Source organism: Ptiloglossa arizonensis, chromosome 2 (genome assembly GCF_051014685.1).
Source record: "Ptiloglossa arizonensis isolate GNS036 chromosome 2, iyPtiAriz1_principal, whole genome shotgun sequence".
Taxonomy (NCBI): Eukaryota; Metazoa; Arthropoda; class Insecta; order Hymenoptera; family Colletidae; genus Ptiloglossa; species Ptiloglossa arizonensis.
The window spans coordinates 19,307,808-19,326,723 of record NC_135049.1 but is presented as its reverse complement, the minus strand read 5'-3'; the positions used below and the strand labels follow the sequence as shown (position 1 = coordinate 19,326,723).

The following is an 18,916-nucleotide window of genomic DNA, read 5'->3' as shown; positions in this document are numbered from 1 at the left end:
TCCGGAAGCTTTTAACCTACTTAACCACAAAAATATAGTTATGTTGGCAATAACATCGTGAATAAGAAATTAATGGCATTGGAGATTAAGTTGCTTAGCTGGACTCTCTTTTAGATTCTTTCGATCAATTAGAACGAAGTAGGGTAATCCTTTATTACCCTCGATATAAAAAAAAAAAAGGAAAATAATAATACTTATTACATTATTCTGATAGCCAATCTTGCAGTAATATTAATTTGCAAATATTACTGTTCTTATGCGTGTTATAAAATAAACTGGTGACCGTAGATAAAACACAACAGTTATTTTTATGTTACAGTCGTTTACGGTTATTATTTTATTCTAAGAGCAATTACGACCATAATATAAAAATTCTATATATGACTCCGAACAAATTTGAACCTTGATAAACTCGTCGAATAGACATTTGAGATTATTTTAAAATAAACTTGGTCTCGTCTATCATACTTTTTGAAAAGGTGTAATAAGTTAACAAAGTATCCAGTTTAAGCTTGACCTACTGTTTTTTGACCCAATCTTATCATTTATCAATTTCCATCCGGTTAATTCCGACCAATCGCTTATCTCCTTTCAAATTTGCTCAAACATTTTTGTACTATACATTCAATACATTCCTTTCAAATCATTAAATTCTACTCAACGTTCGATCGCGAAACTATATTTTCCATAGAATCAGCAACGAAAGATATCTTTTCAATTTCCAAAAATTTCTCATTACCCGACCTATATCCAACACGGCGAACTAACCTTCCCTCGTAGTTAAAAACGAGTAATACTCACACATTGTTATCGTTATTGTTGTTACTACTGCTCTCGTTGCCGCTATTATTATTATTATTATTATTATTATTGTTATTGTTATTATTATTATTATTATTATTACTATAATCTTCGTTCATTTTCGATGCTTCCGGGATCGTGTTCTCGGTGTTCTCCGTGTTCTTAGAATTGATCTCGTTGCAAGCGTTAACGTAAATAGGTTCTTGCTCCTTCTCCTCGTCCTCCGAGGCGAAATTACAGTCCATCCCGTCATCCTTGCTCTCCGTTCTCGCGATGTTCGTCGCTTCGACCGCTTCCGTGTTTTTGCAAGCCTTCTGCGTCTTCGACCTACCGATCCCCGTTCTTTTTTTCGTCAGCTTGGAACTATTCTCCATGATCGTGGTGGTCTCCTCGTCGTCGTTGTCGTCGAAGATCATCGTTGTCTCGTTCTCGCTATCGGTCACCATCGTGGGTGTGCATCTGCTGGACTTGTTCAACGTGGAGCCGGGCGACACGTCCGTGCTCTCGCCTTCGCAGAAACCCTCTGTACTGAGCAACGAGGGGCTGCCCTCGGTGGTGGTCGTGATAATGGACACGTCCGTGTTCTCGCTACTCGTCAGACTCGTTTTCGAGATATCGCTGCCAGCGAAGCTGTGAGTTTTCTTAACTCCTCTGTCCAGGTCCTCAAGCGCGACTGGCACCGCCGACGGATTCAGCTTCGTGATTATCTCGCACTTTAAGTTCTGAATGTCCTTGCTAATGCCACTGTCCTGCCTGGAGTCCACCTGAAATCACAAAGTACGTGTCTGTAACGAAACGGTACATTTTCAGGGTAAAACTAATCAACCTTCGAATGGAATTATTTCGTGATACGAATTGTACAAGGTGAAGTTTTTTTTTTTTTTTCGAAGTACAAATCTTGACGAGGATTTCACAAATGGAACAATACTTTTTTTTATTATAGAGTAATGGCTTTGTTTTACGTTAACCCTTTGCACTCGAAGCTTCTTTATTACCAGAAATCGACGCCTCGAGAAAATTCTTTAAATGGTAAAATTCATCTGAAAATAGAACATTTTTATATACTTGGCATACATGAGTTTACACTCCACGAGAACGTAATATTTAAATTCCAATTTGAATTCCAAACCATGAAGATTTTCCCGGATCGAAAATACAGTAGACTGAATTAGGCGGCGAGCGAGTACCTCCTCTCGAGTCCAAAGGGTTAAGAGACTCACTTCGACTCCTGAGGTCTGCAGATCGTGTTCCTCGATATTGCTCGTCGTTTCGATCGTCATCGAGGCTCTGCCGAGCGTTTGCTCGCGTTTGCATTTGATGTAGTTCTTCGTGTAACGCCTGAGCCTAGCAATCTCGAGTTGCTGGTTCCTGATTACGTTGTCCTTCTCGCAGAGTAGCTGCCTGATCGATTTCTGCTCCTGCTTGAGCCGTGCCTCCAGGACGAGCAGAGCGCGAAGTATCCGGGAGAGTTGTTGGTCCCGGAGCGTTCTCTCGGATTCGTGACTCGTGGTGCGATTGTCCAGCTCCTTCACCAGATCGCGACATCTCTTCGTGGCTGCCTTCAAGGCTTCCTGAGTGCGAACCAGCTCTTGCTTGAGTGTCCGCACCTCGGTTTCCATCTGAAAAAGCGATTCGCTGGTTAGGGATGTCGGTGTTTTTTTTTCTTTTTTAATGTAAAATAATCGATGTTAAAAAATTTTTTTTTAAGTTGAAATATTGGATTGCTTGGAAAGTCGTTTTCCAAAATGGAGAATATATAATTTAATAGAATGTTTGTACACTCTAAGAAAAATCGTGTTTCATTTTCACCAGAAAAGAACGAAATGATTTTCCGAACAATTTAATAATAATATGAATTCGTACCTGCAAATATATTTAAATGACTAATTTTGTAACGAAGTATGTCGTAAGAGAATATATTAATCTTAATAATCGTGTTACGTTTCGTGTATTAAAAGTTATAATGTATGTGTAGAAATTTTAGATAAATGAAACTCTAAAGTTACAATTTTATCGATTTAAATATTGATCGAAAAATATATTTATTAAAAATCAAACCACTGTAGTATAACTACAATTGTTAAAATAATTGTATAATATCTTATTCAATTATTAGTAACTGTATAGTTAAACGAAATATTTTAAATAAACTTCGGTACTTAAGTCGTTAACATAGCTGCCTCTAAATTAGAAGAAAAAAGTGTTAAGATTTGGTATAATTACTGGTAGTATTTAATATAAAAGATTTTGTATTATGAAGCTTGTGTTACGAGCGAGAAAAAGAATAACGTGTTTTCATACGACGTTTCGTTTTTAAGCAGGTCAGTTTAAACATTCGCTGAGTCTGCGTGTAACAACATACGTTTCGACTTAACCTACATTTACCGTCTGTAAACATTGTGATGCATGAAAAATCTGCATCGATGCAGAAGTATTAAAAATTCGGAAGTGTTATTATACTTTGGTTGCTTCAATTTTATCGGGACAAATTTTTCAAATATTAACTTTGACGAGAATCGATGTCGTGCATAAGTTACCGACAATCTGTAACGTGGATAAGTTACCGACTCATGACACTTCGTAGTCAAACTTGAGCCGGGAGTCGGTTCATGAACATGCGGGTTAAAGAATACGTTAAGAATTAAAGGAACAAAGGAATTTCAGTTACTGTTGAATAAATTAAGGAATTGGGATATTCACCTCTTACAATCTAGTAAAATTTAACAGCATTCAATTTTTGATTCTACCAGTATCATTTCATCGAACAAATGTTAAACACTAAACACGTATAATGCAAACACAAATATGCTTTAGTACATATGAAGCTCGATTCCAGTAGTAAATGAAAGCGTGTAAGTAAAATTTTCATGTAAATAATCGTTGACGAATGAATAATAAATAAGAAAATATTTCAAGTAAGAAGAAGTAATAATAACAGTATACTAAAATTATTATTGTTGATCTAACTGTAAAATAAATTTCATTTGTTTATAATTACTCCCCTTTCTATTTTTTACAATTTATACATACACGTACGTATCTGTTACAATTCCATTTTCTTTGTTCAAATAGACTTGTGTCCACTGAACATGAACAATAATAATTATTATTACAGATACGAGTAAATAAATAAACGAATTGAATACACTTTTTAAACGCGTTTACTACCGGTAACAGAAAGCTTTTTATTAGACGTTTTCAATAAGAACGAGCTGTGGCATTGTTTTCACTGCGTCGAACAGCTTCGCATGATTTTTTCTTCCAAGAACTGTTGGACCACGGTTTGAGAGACACTGGTCTAGAGTTCCCGAAATCAAACACTCGGACGATATAAGTATACCACAGGCCCGAGAAGGAACAATGTGAACGACGAGAGCCGAAGACCTTCACTTTGTTCCGCGGGAAGAGAAGTCTCGAAGGTTGACTTCGAAACGAACCCTGGAATTCGTCCAGGTGTAGACTGGACGAAGACCGGAAGGACCTGACCTGCAGGAGCCGGTAAGCCGAGCAGGCAACAAAAACGAAATAGGGGGGCTGTCGAAATAGGAAGGGAATTTATTGTTCGACTCTTGGCTCAAGATCTATTCCATTTTACGTTTCTTTCTGCTCGAGATGCTACGAGAAATCCGACGAATTGAATAATCTCATTTCTAACGGGATCGATTCCTCGACAAACTACACGATTGTAATATTTGCTCGTCGACGAAAAAAAAAAATGTACGATTCGAAGTGATCCGAGGTAACGAACTGCCCTCCTGTCTCGTGAATTTACAAAGCGCTCGGCCTCGATCCTTTTACGAATATTGTTCTTGGAAATTCTTGGAAATCAGCCTGCGACGACTAATGGTTAAACTGACCCGCGGTCAGCCCTGGGCACACGCGGTGTTCACGCTGTCCAAGAATCCCAGTTTATGATGTTTTCCAGGTAATAAAGTGGCGTCTGATGTGCAAGGGTCTTCGCGACCCTCGCAAGTTTCATTTGCGCAGCAACAGTTCGCGTTCCCTTCGGTGCAGCCATTAAAAATTACAACAGCACCGTTGCCAGTGTACAAGGTGTTTCAAAAATAGGGTCACAAATTTCATAGATGTACATTGTACCTGACAATGAATCTGACAAAACAGTGACGAATATGGGGTGTGTGTGTGTGGAAAGTTCGAGTTACCAAGACCCAATATTGCATCACTGACTGATCGCGAATTGTTGTTAATCAGTTATCGAAGGAGAGTCGTGACTTTTTTTGTTGTTGTTGGAAATAAACCTTTCTTTTTGTCTTGCACGTAACGTTCCACGAAACAGAGTAGTAATAGAGAATGTTTCCAGTTCAGTTAACATGGAAAAATTCTATCATTTAACGAGGTAATAACGTACAGTCGATTTAAGCTTCGGTTAATTTTTATCTCGATAAAAGTTACTATCGCCAACACTGTTTACGTCATCCAATAATAAAGTGTATTATCGTAAGAGTATTATCAACGGATTGCTAAAATTTTCTCGATGAATACTAGATTGAAATCGCTTTAAAAAAATGTTCAATTTTGTACAATTAAAAACAATCCTCCAAGGTCGCGTTCGGACTCATTTCTTACTCAAACATTGTTAATACTATAGTGAAACTATACACAACCTAACAATCGTTTACCTTACCTGTTAAAAGTCTCCAAGGGGACTCAATTACACTTGTGACTTTTATCGAGGAGTTTCTGTGCACGTCGCGAGAAAGTGTGTCTCCTTATGGGATAAAAAATATCAAGGTCACTTTTAACGCGTCCGAATCGATGATTAACTCGTCTGCATCGATGAGAAACGTAGTCTGGATACTCGTAAGGTTATTTCTCTTCGATTCGAGGTGTAGAACGAGCGTCTGTGAATTTTCCACCGCTATTTTAAGAACACTGTGTACATAGTTGCAGTCCGTCGTATTTACGAAGAAACGATGCATAACCGAGCGCAATTTATGCGCAATCGTGTCGTTGCGCTCACTTTGCTCTCGGTTTACAGCGTTGGGAAAAATCGATTCGTCGATGAAATGTAACGTGCATTTCCGCGACAGTGCAAATAATTTGTCCGGCGTACGATGCTCGTGGTGGAATCGTATCGACAAGTCTGGGCCGTGCAATTAAATCGCGAGATGCTGATCAGCCGCGAGAAGGAGAAACGCGTCTTTTCAATTAAGGAACATTTCGAGGTAACGGAACCGTGCCGAGGATATTTACGATGCGGATTCGAGTCCACTTCCTGACATTTCACGAACTTCGTTTTAATGGTTCCGGTATCCTCGACAAAGCTATTGTACGTAAGTGCTAGCAACGAGGACTGATGCTCGTCGAATTCTCCTCCATTCGGATATATAATAAAATAACGCAAAATGAATCTTTACAGTATCGTCTGTGTGAAATTGTAAATATTTAAAATAAACGACGGACGTGGAAAATATCGATGAAAAATCGTATTTGTTACGGTGATTTCCTTTTCTTTTCTTCGAATCGAGATTATTTTATTATTTTATTATTTTATTGTTTTAACGACGTAAAGAGATTCGTAGTTTCGTAACGTTACAGTTAGAAAACAGGCGGGTTATTTATCAGAGTATTTCATTATTTTATTACCTCGGATAGAGAATTATTATTTGTAAATTTATTTGATAAAAAGAGAGGTAACTTTAAACAATCAAAGTTATTTGAAATGCTGTTTCAAAATTGTCTAGGCTGGTACCCCAAGTTTCTTGCATTCGGATATATAATAAAATAACGCAAAATGAATCTTTACAGTATCGTTTGAAATTGTAAATATTTAAAATAAACGACGGACGTGGAAAATATCGATGAAAAATCGTATTTGTTACGGTGATTTCCTTTTCTTTTCTTTTCTTCGAATCGAGATTATTTTATTATTTTATTATTTTAACGATGTAAAGAGATTCGTAGTTTTGTAACGTTACAGTTAGAGAACAGGTGGGTCATTTATCGGAGTATTTCATTATTTTATTACCTCGGATAGAGAATTATTATTTGTAAATTTATTTGATAAAAAGAGAGGTAACTTTAAACAATCAAAGTTATTTGAAATGCTGTTTCAAAATTGTCTAGGCTGGTTCCCGTTACTGCTGTTCAATTTCTGTCTCTGGCGATTGTTTGTATCTGTGCTTAAAATAGATTTATGGCTTATCTTAGTTTTTATAATCAACGCGTACGTTTCTTGTGATATTTCTATTGGGTTCTTAACAAAAAAGTCTCTCGTTATTAAAAAAAAAAAAAGAAAAAATTCAAACTGTTGCCGTAAAACACAATTAATATTCATAAATATTCATAAACGTCAATTATTAGATTATGTGTGCACACGCGAGGTTAAACCAGATCATAACCACGTTACGCTTGATAAACGCTATCTATAGCAAGAAACGAGAAGACTTTTGTCGAGGTTACCAATCGTACTATTACTTTTCACTTGTTAAAAGTAATACTTTTTTAAGATTACAAAAATGAAGATTACAAGTTCATCTGGCCTAATTTAATTCACTACTTTATGTTCAGTATTAAAACTTTAATCATTTATTTCTTTTTCGTATTATGTTTATTGTAAAAGTACTTTCAATATTATATACTTTCATTTTATTTTTGGTGCAATACTGATAGAAATTTTTTGGTCGTTCGATCAACATTTTGTTTTAATAAGTATCTTGTGCATCATCCAGGGAATAATTTTACTTTTAGTCCAACTCGATACAAATAGTTAAAAAATTACGACGGCCATACTTTAAAAATAATTAGGAACAAGGCTTGTAGCGATAATACCTGCAAACTATAGTGTAGTCGTAACAAGCAATTTATCGTTGTTTAATGTTCTTCACCATGTACTCGTGGTCATCTTCAGAACGTATAAATATTTCTCTTTCCTGTCCAGAAGATAGCCACAGACACAGATTCTCAGAACGGGAAATACATCAATATTTATGCGTTCTGAAAAAGACCATAAACACACAATGGAGACCGTTAAACAGAAATAATTATCTTGTTGCGAGCCTGTATACTACATCATACTTTGTATTAAAGATGGTCGAGATCTAAACAACTTTTTATTCGTTATTCGTTGAATAAAACCACAAATTTCTATCACAGATTGAAATGTTTCACAACGAACCAAATAAGAACATAAACGTCACGAATGAATTGCTGGACGTTGGTTTCAGTCGCCATCTTTTATTCGAATAAAATATTGACCGTCTTCGCTTTGTAGGTTACGCTTTTAGTTGAGTTATGTACACCTCCATTCAAAAATCATAGGAAATTTTGGTAATAGAGTGTGAATTATTAAAATCATTTTTCTTCACTATTTGTTAATAGTTATGACCTAAGTACAAGAAAAAATATTTTAAATCCGCAAACGGACTCGTGTCTCCATTTTAGGAGACGAATGGAACGGTATTAAATAAAGGAAACTTATAAACAATCTAATTCCTAGGAATGTAAAATTAACGAAAGCGAGTAGTCATAGCCCACTATAAATAAATTATTGCGCATATTTTTTATTCTACACCCAGCTATCTGTATAAAATAATATAAATATTGTTTTCCATATTGTGAATATTTCAACCATTTCCATGAATATTTTTGGTTTTTGTAACAAAACAAGAAATCTAATTGTTACTATATTCGTTCTGTGCAAATTATTGCTCATATTTTTTATTCTACACCCAGCTATTTGTATAAAATAATTTAAATCTTGTTTTCCATATTGTGAATATTTCAACCATTTCCATGAATATTTTTGGTTTTTGTAACAAAACAAGAAATCTAATTGTTACTATATTGGTTCCGTGTAAATTATTGCTCATATTTTTTATTCTACACCCAGCTATCTGTGTAAAATAATTTAAATTTTGTTCTCCACATAGTGAATATTTCAACTATTTCCTTCTCAGTTAATATTTTTGGTTTTTCTGTAACGTGTCGGTAGTTATCCAAGGATTTTTGAGCGGGGGTGTAGTTGTCGTAAATCTCGTTCCAGGCACCGCGAGGCGCATCCCGAAGTAAAGATTCTGATCTCGTGCCAGTAAAAAGGCGCGTTTATTTGAAAGTAATTGCCGGTTCGAATGGTGGGGAGCGGTTCACCCCGCGTGAAGCAACCGAACGTAATAACAGAACGGCGGGGCGATGTCGTTTTCGTTCAACTAGAACAGTCGTTGCTGGAACCTTCGTTGTCAGTAGCGCAATAAGGCGGAGCGGCGTTAAATTTATGGAAGCGACGGATCGCAGGAAGTTGCAAATTTTCGCAGCTGTACCCGATGTAATTACAGCGGCAGGCTGGGCCGCGAGTGAACGCATCTCTGAACGTTTCCTTCGCTGCCAGAGAAAGTAAAACCCCGCTTCGAGATCTTCGATTTTCGACATCGACAACGGACTCGCTACCAACCCCCTCCCCCCACTGTTGCAATATTTCTTCGAACCGATTCTACCGCAATTAATACACCTATCTATCAACCCCGCCGCGATAAATCATCCTTCCTGTAACGATAACTCGTGTTTTTCGAATCCTTCGTAACAAGCTGTAATTTTCAAACCATCGTATCGCGTGTTTACGTTTTCTAGGATCACAGTGTGCACGACACATACGAGTGTACACCAACCCCCCAAAAATGTCAAATGTTCCGGGTTTGGTAAATTTTTGTTCTTGTGCGTCGAGAAAGTCGATTTAAATGAAAGATTATTATTATTATTATTATTCGTTTAATGCACGCGTTAGATCCAGTTGCAAATGTATTGATTTTTTTTTTAAATTGTTAAAAAGATTTACATGAGAAGTAAATTTTGGAAAAATTGGAAACATTAAAATAGCACGCACAGGGTGTGTATTAAATTGGTTGTGATATTCATTTCGATTATTTCGTAACTATGAAGTCGTATCGTTTCATCGAATGTACAAGGGTACGGACTCGACGATTCGAGATCGCATGCGACTTCCGGTCCCGGTACACGCGATACAAGCGTCACGCAGCTACTTCAAACCAGAACTTTTCCCTAGTCAGCGAATTCAGTTTGCATGACGTCACAAGGAATCCCCCAAGATTGCGAGAATATCTATTTAGTAATGTCTAGAAAGTGCAGATGACTTGTCCGTGCCCTGAATGCCAACGGTTGTAAATGAGCGAGCATTATAGCGTCGCGCAATCAATCATAGGATGCTACTTAGAATTAATTAGAAATCTGAGGAAATTAAATCCAACCCCATATTCAATTACACGATTACGTTATTGAAATTGAATTGAACGAATCACGTGCACCGTTAATACGAAATAACGACGAACAATAATAACAATAGGTTATTGTTTAAAAATAGGGTTGTCTAACTGATCAGCTAAGATCGTATTTAATATAGAAATGAATTTTAGTATTATATTAACGGGATAAATAAAACATTAATTTCTATTCAAATACAGTTGTACACGTTTTTAAATAAGCGTTTCGAAATTCAATAGAAGGTGAAATATATTAATTGGGTTAACCGTTGAGAAAAAAAGATGCACCGTGGGCATTGATAAATCACTTCCGAGATAGAAATCGTGCAAAAATCTATTTTTTATTTTATACACCAGAAAAATGTCTACCAACACGATCATTAATAATGGGATCTTAGACGTAGCTCTTAAGAAGCTCAGAGATCGAGTCCATTACAAGGTTACCGAGTTATTAGAACAAAAGTTTCTCAAGCTGTCAGCGCAGAGAAATTATATACGTCTAGAGGAAGCAGAAACAAATCGTATTACGAGAATCTACGCAATCGGTTTTTAAGACGTCTCGTGATGAACTAAACAAAGATATATTTAAAAGCATGAGAAATTTTCACCATATTTTCATCAAACTCGAATATTCTTCAATGAAATACTTTATTCAGAGTTTTAATTTACGTATGACTTTCGCTAGGAAAAATTCTACATTCTCGAAATATCTAAAATTCAATAGCTGCGAGTATAAAATATCATATTTACGTTCCTTGAAAAATTTCTATTTTAGAATATATTTCAGTATCTTACACGTCACGTGTCGAGTCGAGCTATTCGATAATAAAAAAAAAAAACACTTTAAAATATCAATGCAAATTGCGTTCAATTATGTAAGTTTTTGTACAGTTTCGTTCAATGAACGTACATACAACTATTCGAAATATTCGGAAGAATTGAACGACTTTCATAAAGGAATAAATTCAGGCGATGCAACTGACCTCCTACGGTGTCAAAAGTTTAAAAATATATGAATACGCCTTCGAAGATCCGACACCCACATCCGTATCCAGTTCAGGTTATAAAGTGGCTCACGGAGGTGACGAAAAAGTGTGCTGCGACTTTCTCCGTTGTTAACCGACGGTTTTTCGGTCCATCGAGGTGCACGATTGGAGGTCAAACGAATCGACTTCTCACCGCACAGCGAGACACCTCGTGTCGGTACAGTTACCCGCTTTACGTTTCGAGCGTTCGGCAAATTCTTTTCAGAAGCAAGTGCAGAGGTCAGGAGAGCCAACTTCGCGATACCACTTTGTTCTCCCAATCGCAGATAATTTTTTCTTTCGTTCCGTACACGCGAGAAATGCTCGACATTTGCGTAAAATTGCACACGCGAAAAGATTACGCTCGCGTCTGAATGACGTCAACGTTGTATTCTCTTCGTCAATAACTCAGAAACACACTTTCTCCGTCATTACGGCGAATAGAGATTCATAATTATCGCACGAAACGCGCAATAACTGTACGTAACTACATTTCTCCTGACCTCTTGCGTACGTGTATCGAAATCGGCAAGTAGAACGATGCGATTTCACTAAAATTCTACGATACGAACGGTAAATTAGTGCAAGGATATCGAGTAGCTATTAAATTAGATGTTTTATCATCGAACGATACAAGATTTCTTTTTCATGGGAATGAAAAAGTCGAGCGTCGTCGAATTGGCAAGTCTGCACGCGTATTTCTTGCAATCACAAGTATAGAATTGTGTCATTGTCGTACAGCCTTCATCGATTGCGTCAGGCTACCTTATTACAAACGATGTAATAATTACTGCGTCTTGGACGATACAGCGATAAGAAATAACTCATGTTAACAAACTTTATTGTTTGCACGACAAGGGTAAAGGTAGTACAAAGTTTCAGTTATCGTGATACAGTCGTAAAATTGATATCGTTGGAAGCTTTTAATCGTTGTTTTATTCAATGTGCGCGTTCTTTGAGATAAACAACGGACGATTTTGTAATGGCTGTAACAAAAACCTAGGCGCAAACATTTCAAGGAACGACCGTCTATCACGATCTTGAAATTTGTACCTGTATCCACGTCACGTGTTACATTTTTTTCGCACGTTTATTTATCAAGAAATATGCTACATATACTGCGCAGAACAGCACGCAGTGCAATAACCTGTTGATTAGTATATTAAATGCATTCCAGTTGCACTGTTTGCAAGAGCGCGTAATTCAATTTTCTTTTTTTATACATGCCTTTGGCGCAACCTTATTTTCTATTCTCTTTACAATCGCATTTTTTTCGAAACTGGAATGTTCAATTGAACCGAAAAAGTCTTTGACATTCAAAGCAACTCCTACTACTCACAGTAGCTCTAGCATTAAAAAATTAATTGCGTGTTCTTATTATATTACTCGGTATCGTTACCTTAATTTTTTTCCCCCAAGCGAAGCACACTTATCCGATCTTCGCGAGAAAATCCAAACACGTGACTGGCATGATATACCACCGAATTTCACCACACAATCACACACGAGTCAACTGAATTTTATCTGATTTCGACATAACATTCTGTCACTGGTCCTCGAGGCATCTGTCGTGCGTCGCCTCCTCGAGGATGCCGGTTACGAGCGCCGTCGAGAATAACCGAAACGTACCGAAGGTCACCGAAGCTTTCCGAAGACCAGCGTGAATGACCGAACGTTTTCGCGTACCTGACATATTGCACTTCGAATTTCCAAAACAACTTCGATTATTTCTCCGAGCCAAGTGAAAACTTCTGGTTCATTTTCTCGCTTTCGTTAACTTTCGACCGTGCCGTGTGTTTGCAATTGTTACGCGAGGCGATCGATGGATCGCGTGACGGAAGCCGAATGTAGGCGAGACGAACTTTGGTTACGAACTGGTCAGTCAGCGAGTGGACAGTTAGGCCCAAGAGGGAGTAAAGAATGGTAGGGAGAGGGTTGAAGCAGACTCGGATTTGGGAAGCAATTTGCCCACGGTGTAAAGGAAAATAATAAATAACAACAGTAGCAAAATTAGTATCAGTGTTTTATCCCTTCTTTAATCATCGAAGGTGAGTACGTTATTTAAACACGAAGCCGCATTAGGTTCTAATTTAATATTTAATCTAATTGGAATTAGAATCGACTTGGCAGCGTTTTATATTCGTATCTTCCAACGGAATATGAGCAAACTTGAAAAAGAGAACACTTCGGAGACGATCGTTCAGAATTAGAACCTGTAATAACGATAATTAATTTGGAAAATTAAAAAATTAATACGAACAATTGGTTACAAATTTGAACAAAGAATGTCACAAATATTTTTTCTGTTGCTCTTATATTGTCGACGATTTAAAAACACTTTACACTATTCGTTGTCTAGCGAATAATTAACGAGGACCCCGAGAGTCGCGATTTCTAAATGCAGCCCTGAACCAAGGAGGCAGGCGGGGAGAAGGAAGAAAGTAAGAAAAGCAGGTAGAGAGAGAAAGAGCCCTGTTCCGCGTGCACACGTGCATGAATGTTGCGTACTCTTTCTGTGTGTGACATTCGTGATCAGATGAAAACAGGTAGGGCCACCGATAGACCGTACGTAATGTAAACGTGAGCAAAACATGTCCTTTTTCAGGTAAATCGTGAAACTAACCTGCGCGTGTTTCCACCCACGTCATTGCAAGTCAAAGTGGCGCACAGCTGACACAAACAGTCTTCCGGATCACGGGCGTGTCAGGATTGAATGATCGAATATCATTGGTGATTAAAATTCTTCGACTACTACGGCTAATTTTGCAATATTCCTAATAAATTAACGAAATTATTTTGGAAAAAAATTAGCACTTAATATTCGGTAACAATTAGTAGTATCGGTGGTATTTTATAATTTGTTAATTTTATCAGAGATTAAAAAAATTAGTTCAATAGGTAATTGAAGTAGGTGAACCTGAAGGTAATTATAATGAAATGTTCTATTTGAACAATAATATCGAAATTACGAGAAGTATAACAGGTTGTTATAATTTGAGTAGGATAATTGTACCTATGTATATTATTTAAAAATAGTAATTAAGAAATATACGAATACTGCATTTTAACATAAATTATGTACAGAGAGATTAACTGGAATTAAAATATGTACCGAATTATTTTATTTGCTGAAAACTTATAATTATAAAAAAGACAAATACTATAGAAGAAAAGTTTCATTACTGGTACCTTTACTGTTGCTATGACTTACTACAATAAATGATATAGTAAAATTATAATAACGATAAAATTTCAGTCACGAATGTGCAGTTTTAATTGTTTTATACTGAACCGATATTCGTGTGAATAATTACTTTATCCCAATACTCATAATTACATTAAAAGTTTTAAAAGTATTTTTTTACTCATTATCTGAAATACTATGTTAATCACTTCCGCTTTAGTGAAAGTTTCACATGTCGTTGCAAAACTTTTAATGATAACTAGTTTGAGTTGTTATCCGAACGAGATTTAACACTTTGAGGAGGTGCAAAAGTTATCGATCCCATGTAAAAATATCTTTAATGACATGATTATTCATACTAAACCGTTATAGTCAGAATTTGTTTTGACCACTGCTGAAGAATATTTTAATAAAACAAATGTCCACCTAATGGACATATTACGTTATATCCTTTCCATTGAAACCTTGTACACAATTTTTTAAGGAACAAAAATTGTAAAATTTGGTAGATTCTAATTCTCGTCAAAAGATATCGTGTATGTGTAGGTATATGCGGTACCATTTCTAATGATTGTCAAAAGAGTTGGGCTATTCGACAAAATTTCATCTGTACAGGCGGTACCATTTTTGCTGGACCATTTTCTACAAAATTTTCTAAAGAAAAAAAATTGCAAAATTCATTACATACTAACACTTGTAAGAATTACACTATTCGACAAAATTTCATCAGACATTGTATATACAGACGGTACCATTTTTGCTGGACCATCTACAAAATTTTCTAAAGAAAAAAAATTGCAAAATTCATTACATACTAACACTTGTAAGAATTACACTATTCGACAAGATTTCATCAGACATTGTATATACAGACGATACCATTTTTGCTGGACCATCTACAAAATTTTCTAAAGAAAAAAAATTGCAAAATTTATTACATATTAACACTTGTAAGAATTACACTATTCGACAAGATTTCATCAGACATCGTATATACAGACGGTGCCATTTTTGCTGGACCATCTTCTACAAAATTTTCTAAAGAAAAAACATTGCAAAATTCATTACATACTAACACTTGTAAGAATTACAGTATTCGACAAGATTTCATCAGGCATCGTATATACAGACGGTACCATTTTTGCTGGACCATCTTCTACAAAATTTTCTAAAGAAAAAACATTGCAAAATTCATTACATATTAACACTTGTAAGAATTACACTATTCGACAAGATTTCATCAGGTATCGTATATACAGACGGTACCATTTTTGCTGAACCATTTTCTACAAAATTTTGTAAAGAAAAAAAATTGCAAAATTCATTACATACTGACACTTGTAAGAATTACACTATTGGACAAGATTTCATCAGGCATCGTGTGCACGGGCGGTACCGTTTCTGTCAAGAGTTCTCCGTTTCCATAACGACACTAGATATCAGCGTCGTTGGAATGTTATCGACACAGACAGTCGTTCTTGATCTTGTCTCAACGAGATCGTTCTCAGCTATGCGAGAACGGCGATTGTCCTAGAAAACGAGATTCTACCGGTCGGCGCCTGGTCCGCGGTAGTTGTGCAATTGCCCCGTAACGACTTCGTCGAGACCTTCTTGCACACACGGCAGCGTACCTGGTTTTTGCGGAAGCCACCTTCGAGATACACCTTTAATTCGCGCAAGCCTTAATTGTGAATCGGAAACCAGCGACAGGTAATGACGGACGAGGTCGAACCATTTCCACGGAATTCGACGTTTTCACAAGCTGTGATTTAGCACGTCGTAATTGCTATATGCGACTGATAACACCGGTCTTGATACGAATAGTCCGTTTACGCCAGTGGTGCACAACCTAGCAGGCCAAATAAATTATCGTTGTGTGTGTTTTTTTTTTTTTTCAAAACTGATAATAATTTTCTATATGTTACACTGTAAATAGTACACCGAACACCAGAAGTATTTAACAGCATCGAGTACTGTGTAAAACAACATTAGCAAGTTTTTACAATTATTTTTCCTTAACGAAGAATCGTAACGTAAGATAGGTCTAATTTTATTAACAAAAATCAGGGAATATTCCAGACTAGAAGAATCAAGTAAATTATTCCTGAATATAATACTTTTTTATTCGTAATATATTGTTAAAGAGGTTAGAAGAAAAGTACAATACATTTTATTCGGGTTTCAAACTTTATACTTTAAAAATAAATAAATTTCAATACCGGTAAAAAATATTTTTCCGGTTGCTCTCTAATAGGTCATTGATACATTGAACGAATTACGTACAAGAAGTTCGACATTTAATCTCAACGATGTTGTAGCAATTTGCAGAATAGTATTCGGATTTTCGTCTTTAAACTGGTTCTTGTGCAACTGTTTTTATTCGTATTCATAATTATGAAAAGATAAGAGTTTGAGTATCATATTTTTATAAAATGTTATTGTATCAGGTGGTTAAAATTACGAACGGAACCAAGTGCACTCTCATCCTTTTCGTACAAATTGTTGGTCCCGTTTTTAACTTTATTTTAAAGGTTGGATAAACTCGAAAGGGTTCGATTGGTTGGACTTTGTGCACCTCTGGTTTACGGTCACTGATTCGAGGACTTACGGAACATATGCAGGAAATATCGACGGATCTATTATTAACTTATTTCATAATAAAATATAGTCAGTCTCTTATTAACTTTTTTCACAATAAAATATAACGTTTCTACGTAACGTTGTTCTGTGTGTAACAGTATTACGGTATTCAATAATCAGAGCGCGCAGTGTTATCGCGTACTGTAATTTAATAATTTTACTTTGAGCAGATAACATTCTCATTGCGATCAAACTATAATGTCAAGTTATTAATTTGTTCTGGTTTTTCAGACGTGTACGTTTCTAGAAAGTCTATCTTGAGATGTTGTTGTCGCACGGTATCAGTGAATTTTTATTTCAGTTCGAAGCGATAGGGTTTGTCTCGATACAACTAAACGTAATATTGACTTATCTCGTTTAACGATATTTTATTCTCGAAAAGGAAATTACGCCGCAGAGAGTGCAAAAATTTGTAACGTGGACGACTATAACGAGGACACGTCTTCGATTATTATGGAAAGAAAAGTATTGTACAGGAACGTTTTAAAACAAGGAAATTAACGATTTTGATAAGAAAACGAGAATAGTAATAAGTAACACGAATAGTACGAAAAGAGAAAACGTTTTCTTTTTTTTATTTTTCTTTCCATTATTGACATCAATTCGTAAAGAGCAAAAGAAACACATTACACGTTTGCTACGTGTCATTAATGAATGCACTGTTCCATCCTGTTTCAAGGAGTTTGAAAGTGCTGAGTTCAGTTCGAAAGATAAAGAGTGAAACAGAAGATTAATGGTGATGATATATCAACGTTAAATGAAAATAAACTAGCAGGTACTGTCAGGAACAGAATAAAGAACGAAAAACTCTATATTTCTGAGTAAAAAGCGGTGCCATTTTTACTCATTTTTCAAATTTTCGGCCTTGCTGAGACTCACTCGTTAGATAAAATTAATTATCTCGTCTTATTTTATTTTTAATCAATCTAACGGTTTATCTTAACTAGTACGTATCACACGTACTGCTTACGCATCGTACGATGTACATTTTTTCGTTCTTACCGTGCTTTAATGAAAACGATAAACAATTGTTACGTAAAAATACATCCACATCGGATAAAATATATGAACATTAATTTTTATTCCGATTAAATTATTTCTTCGTACAAAAGAAAAACAATCTGCTTTCTATTTTTGGCTAAAAGTATCTGTCCCCCCTAAATTCGGTAAGGGTCTCAAATGACCCTAGAAATCGTCTCAGCGTTAACACCACTCTTCACGGTTAAAATATTCGTTTGCTTCAATATTCGTTTCTATATTTAAAGATATTTGTTCGAAATCTAGCGCGAACAGTATAAATATATCAATAGTCTTGCACTTGTTATTTCACAATGTCGTTAACAACAGTAACGCTGTTTAAAACTTTCCGAACGTTAAGCTTCTTTCCACGTAAGCGGTTTAAAGTTTCTAAGTATGAAGGTCATCGGTGACCACCGTGTTTACCAATACCGCGGACATTTTTACACAACTGTTACGTACACAGAGTATTCTTTTACCGTATCTTCGGTAAAAGAATTCTCTTTTCCAAACTCCTGAATTCCCTTGCAAATTCAAGTTCAATGAACGAATCGAACGAACAAAAAGAAAAAATAAAATGGAAAGAAAAATTGGAAAAATTTCAAACGCTCGAATAAAATTGAACGCGTAGAGAGACCCCCCAGTGGTGCTCGAAAGTGTTAACACGTCGAACGATCGATGTATCAACCTAGACCACGGCATCGAGTTAACCCCGTTTTCATGTGTGTCACGTGCCATTATTTTCACCGGGCCAGAGTTTCGCTTCATTTTGACGGGACAAAGAGCACCGAGAGAGGTGCACGTAAAGCATCCCGACGACTGCTTCGTCCTTGATCGTGACTCTGTCTTCCACGAGGCGAATAGAGAGAAAAAAGAAAAAAAAGGAAAAGAGAAAAAAAGGCCAACGGGAATATCTCCGGCACGGAAAGCAGCAACTGAATTCAATCCTGCACGATAACGTCCCATCGATTTATTAACTCGGTTACCTTAGAAACCCGGTTCGCTGGCCCTCGGTT

The 18,916-nt window shown here is 36.3% G+C and overlaps 1 protein-coding gene and 1 long non-coding RNA gene across 7 annotated transcripts in view; one reads left to right on the top strand and one right to left on the bottom strand.

Moving 5' to 3' along the window:
* LOC143155117 (uncharacterized) overlaps positions 1-18,916 on the bottom strand; it is a 65,885-nt gene that overhangs the window by 2,953 nt on the left and 44,016 nt on the right. For 3 of the 6 annotated variants that reach the window (XM_076327478.1, XM_076327482.1, XM_076327479.1), the window contains exons 2-3: positions 2,022-2,420; positions 802-1,565 (exon numbers count right to left, since the gene is read on the bottom strand). In XM_076327478.1, the coding sequence (XP_076183593.1) occupies positions 802-1,565; positions 2,022-2,420 (1,163 nt within the window). Of the gene's footprint in view, positions 1-801; positions 1,566-2,021; positions 2,421-11,017; positions 11,224-12,458; positions 12,933-13,682; positions 13,834-18,916 lie in introns of those variants that run through there. The other 3 variants (XM_076327481.1, XM_076327480.1, XM_076327483.1) reach the window with 3 other exon arrangements.
* LOC143155121 (uncharacterized) lies at positions 12,497-13,899 on the top strand. The gene is made up of 3 exons (XR_012994323.1): positions 12,497-13,107; positions 13,419-13,605; positions 13,665-13,899. It is a non-coding gene; the product is annotated as an uncharacterized LOC143155121 (long non-coding RNA).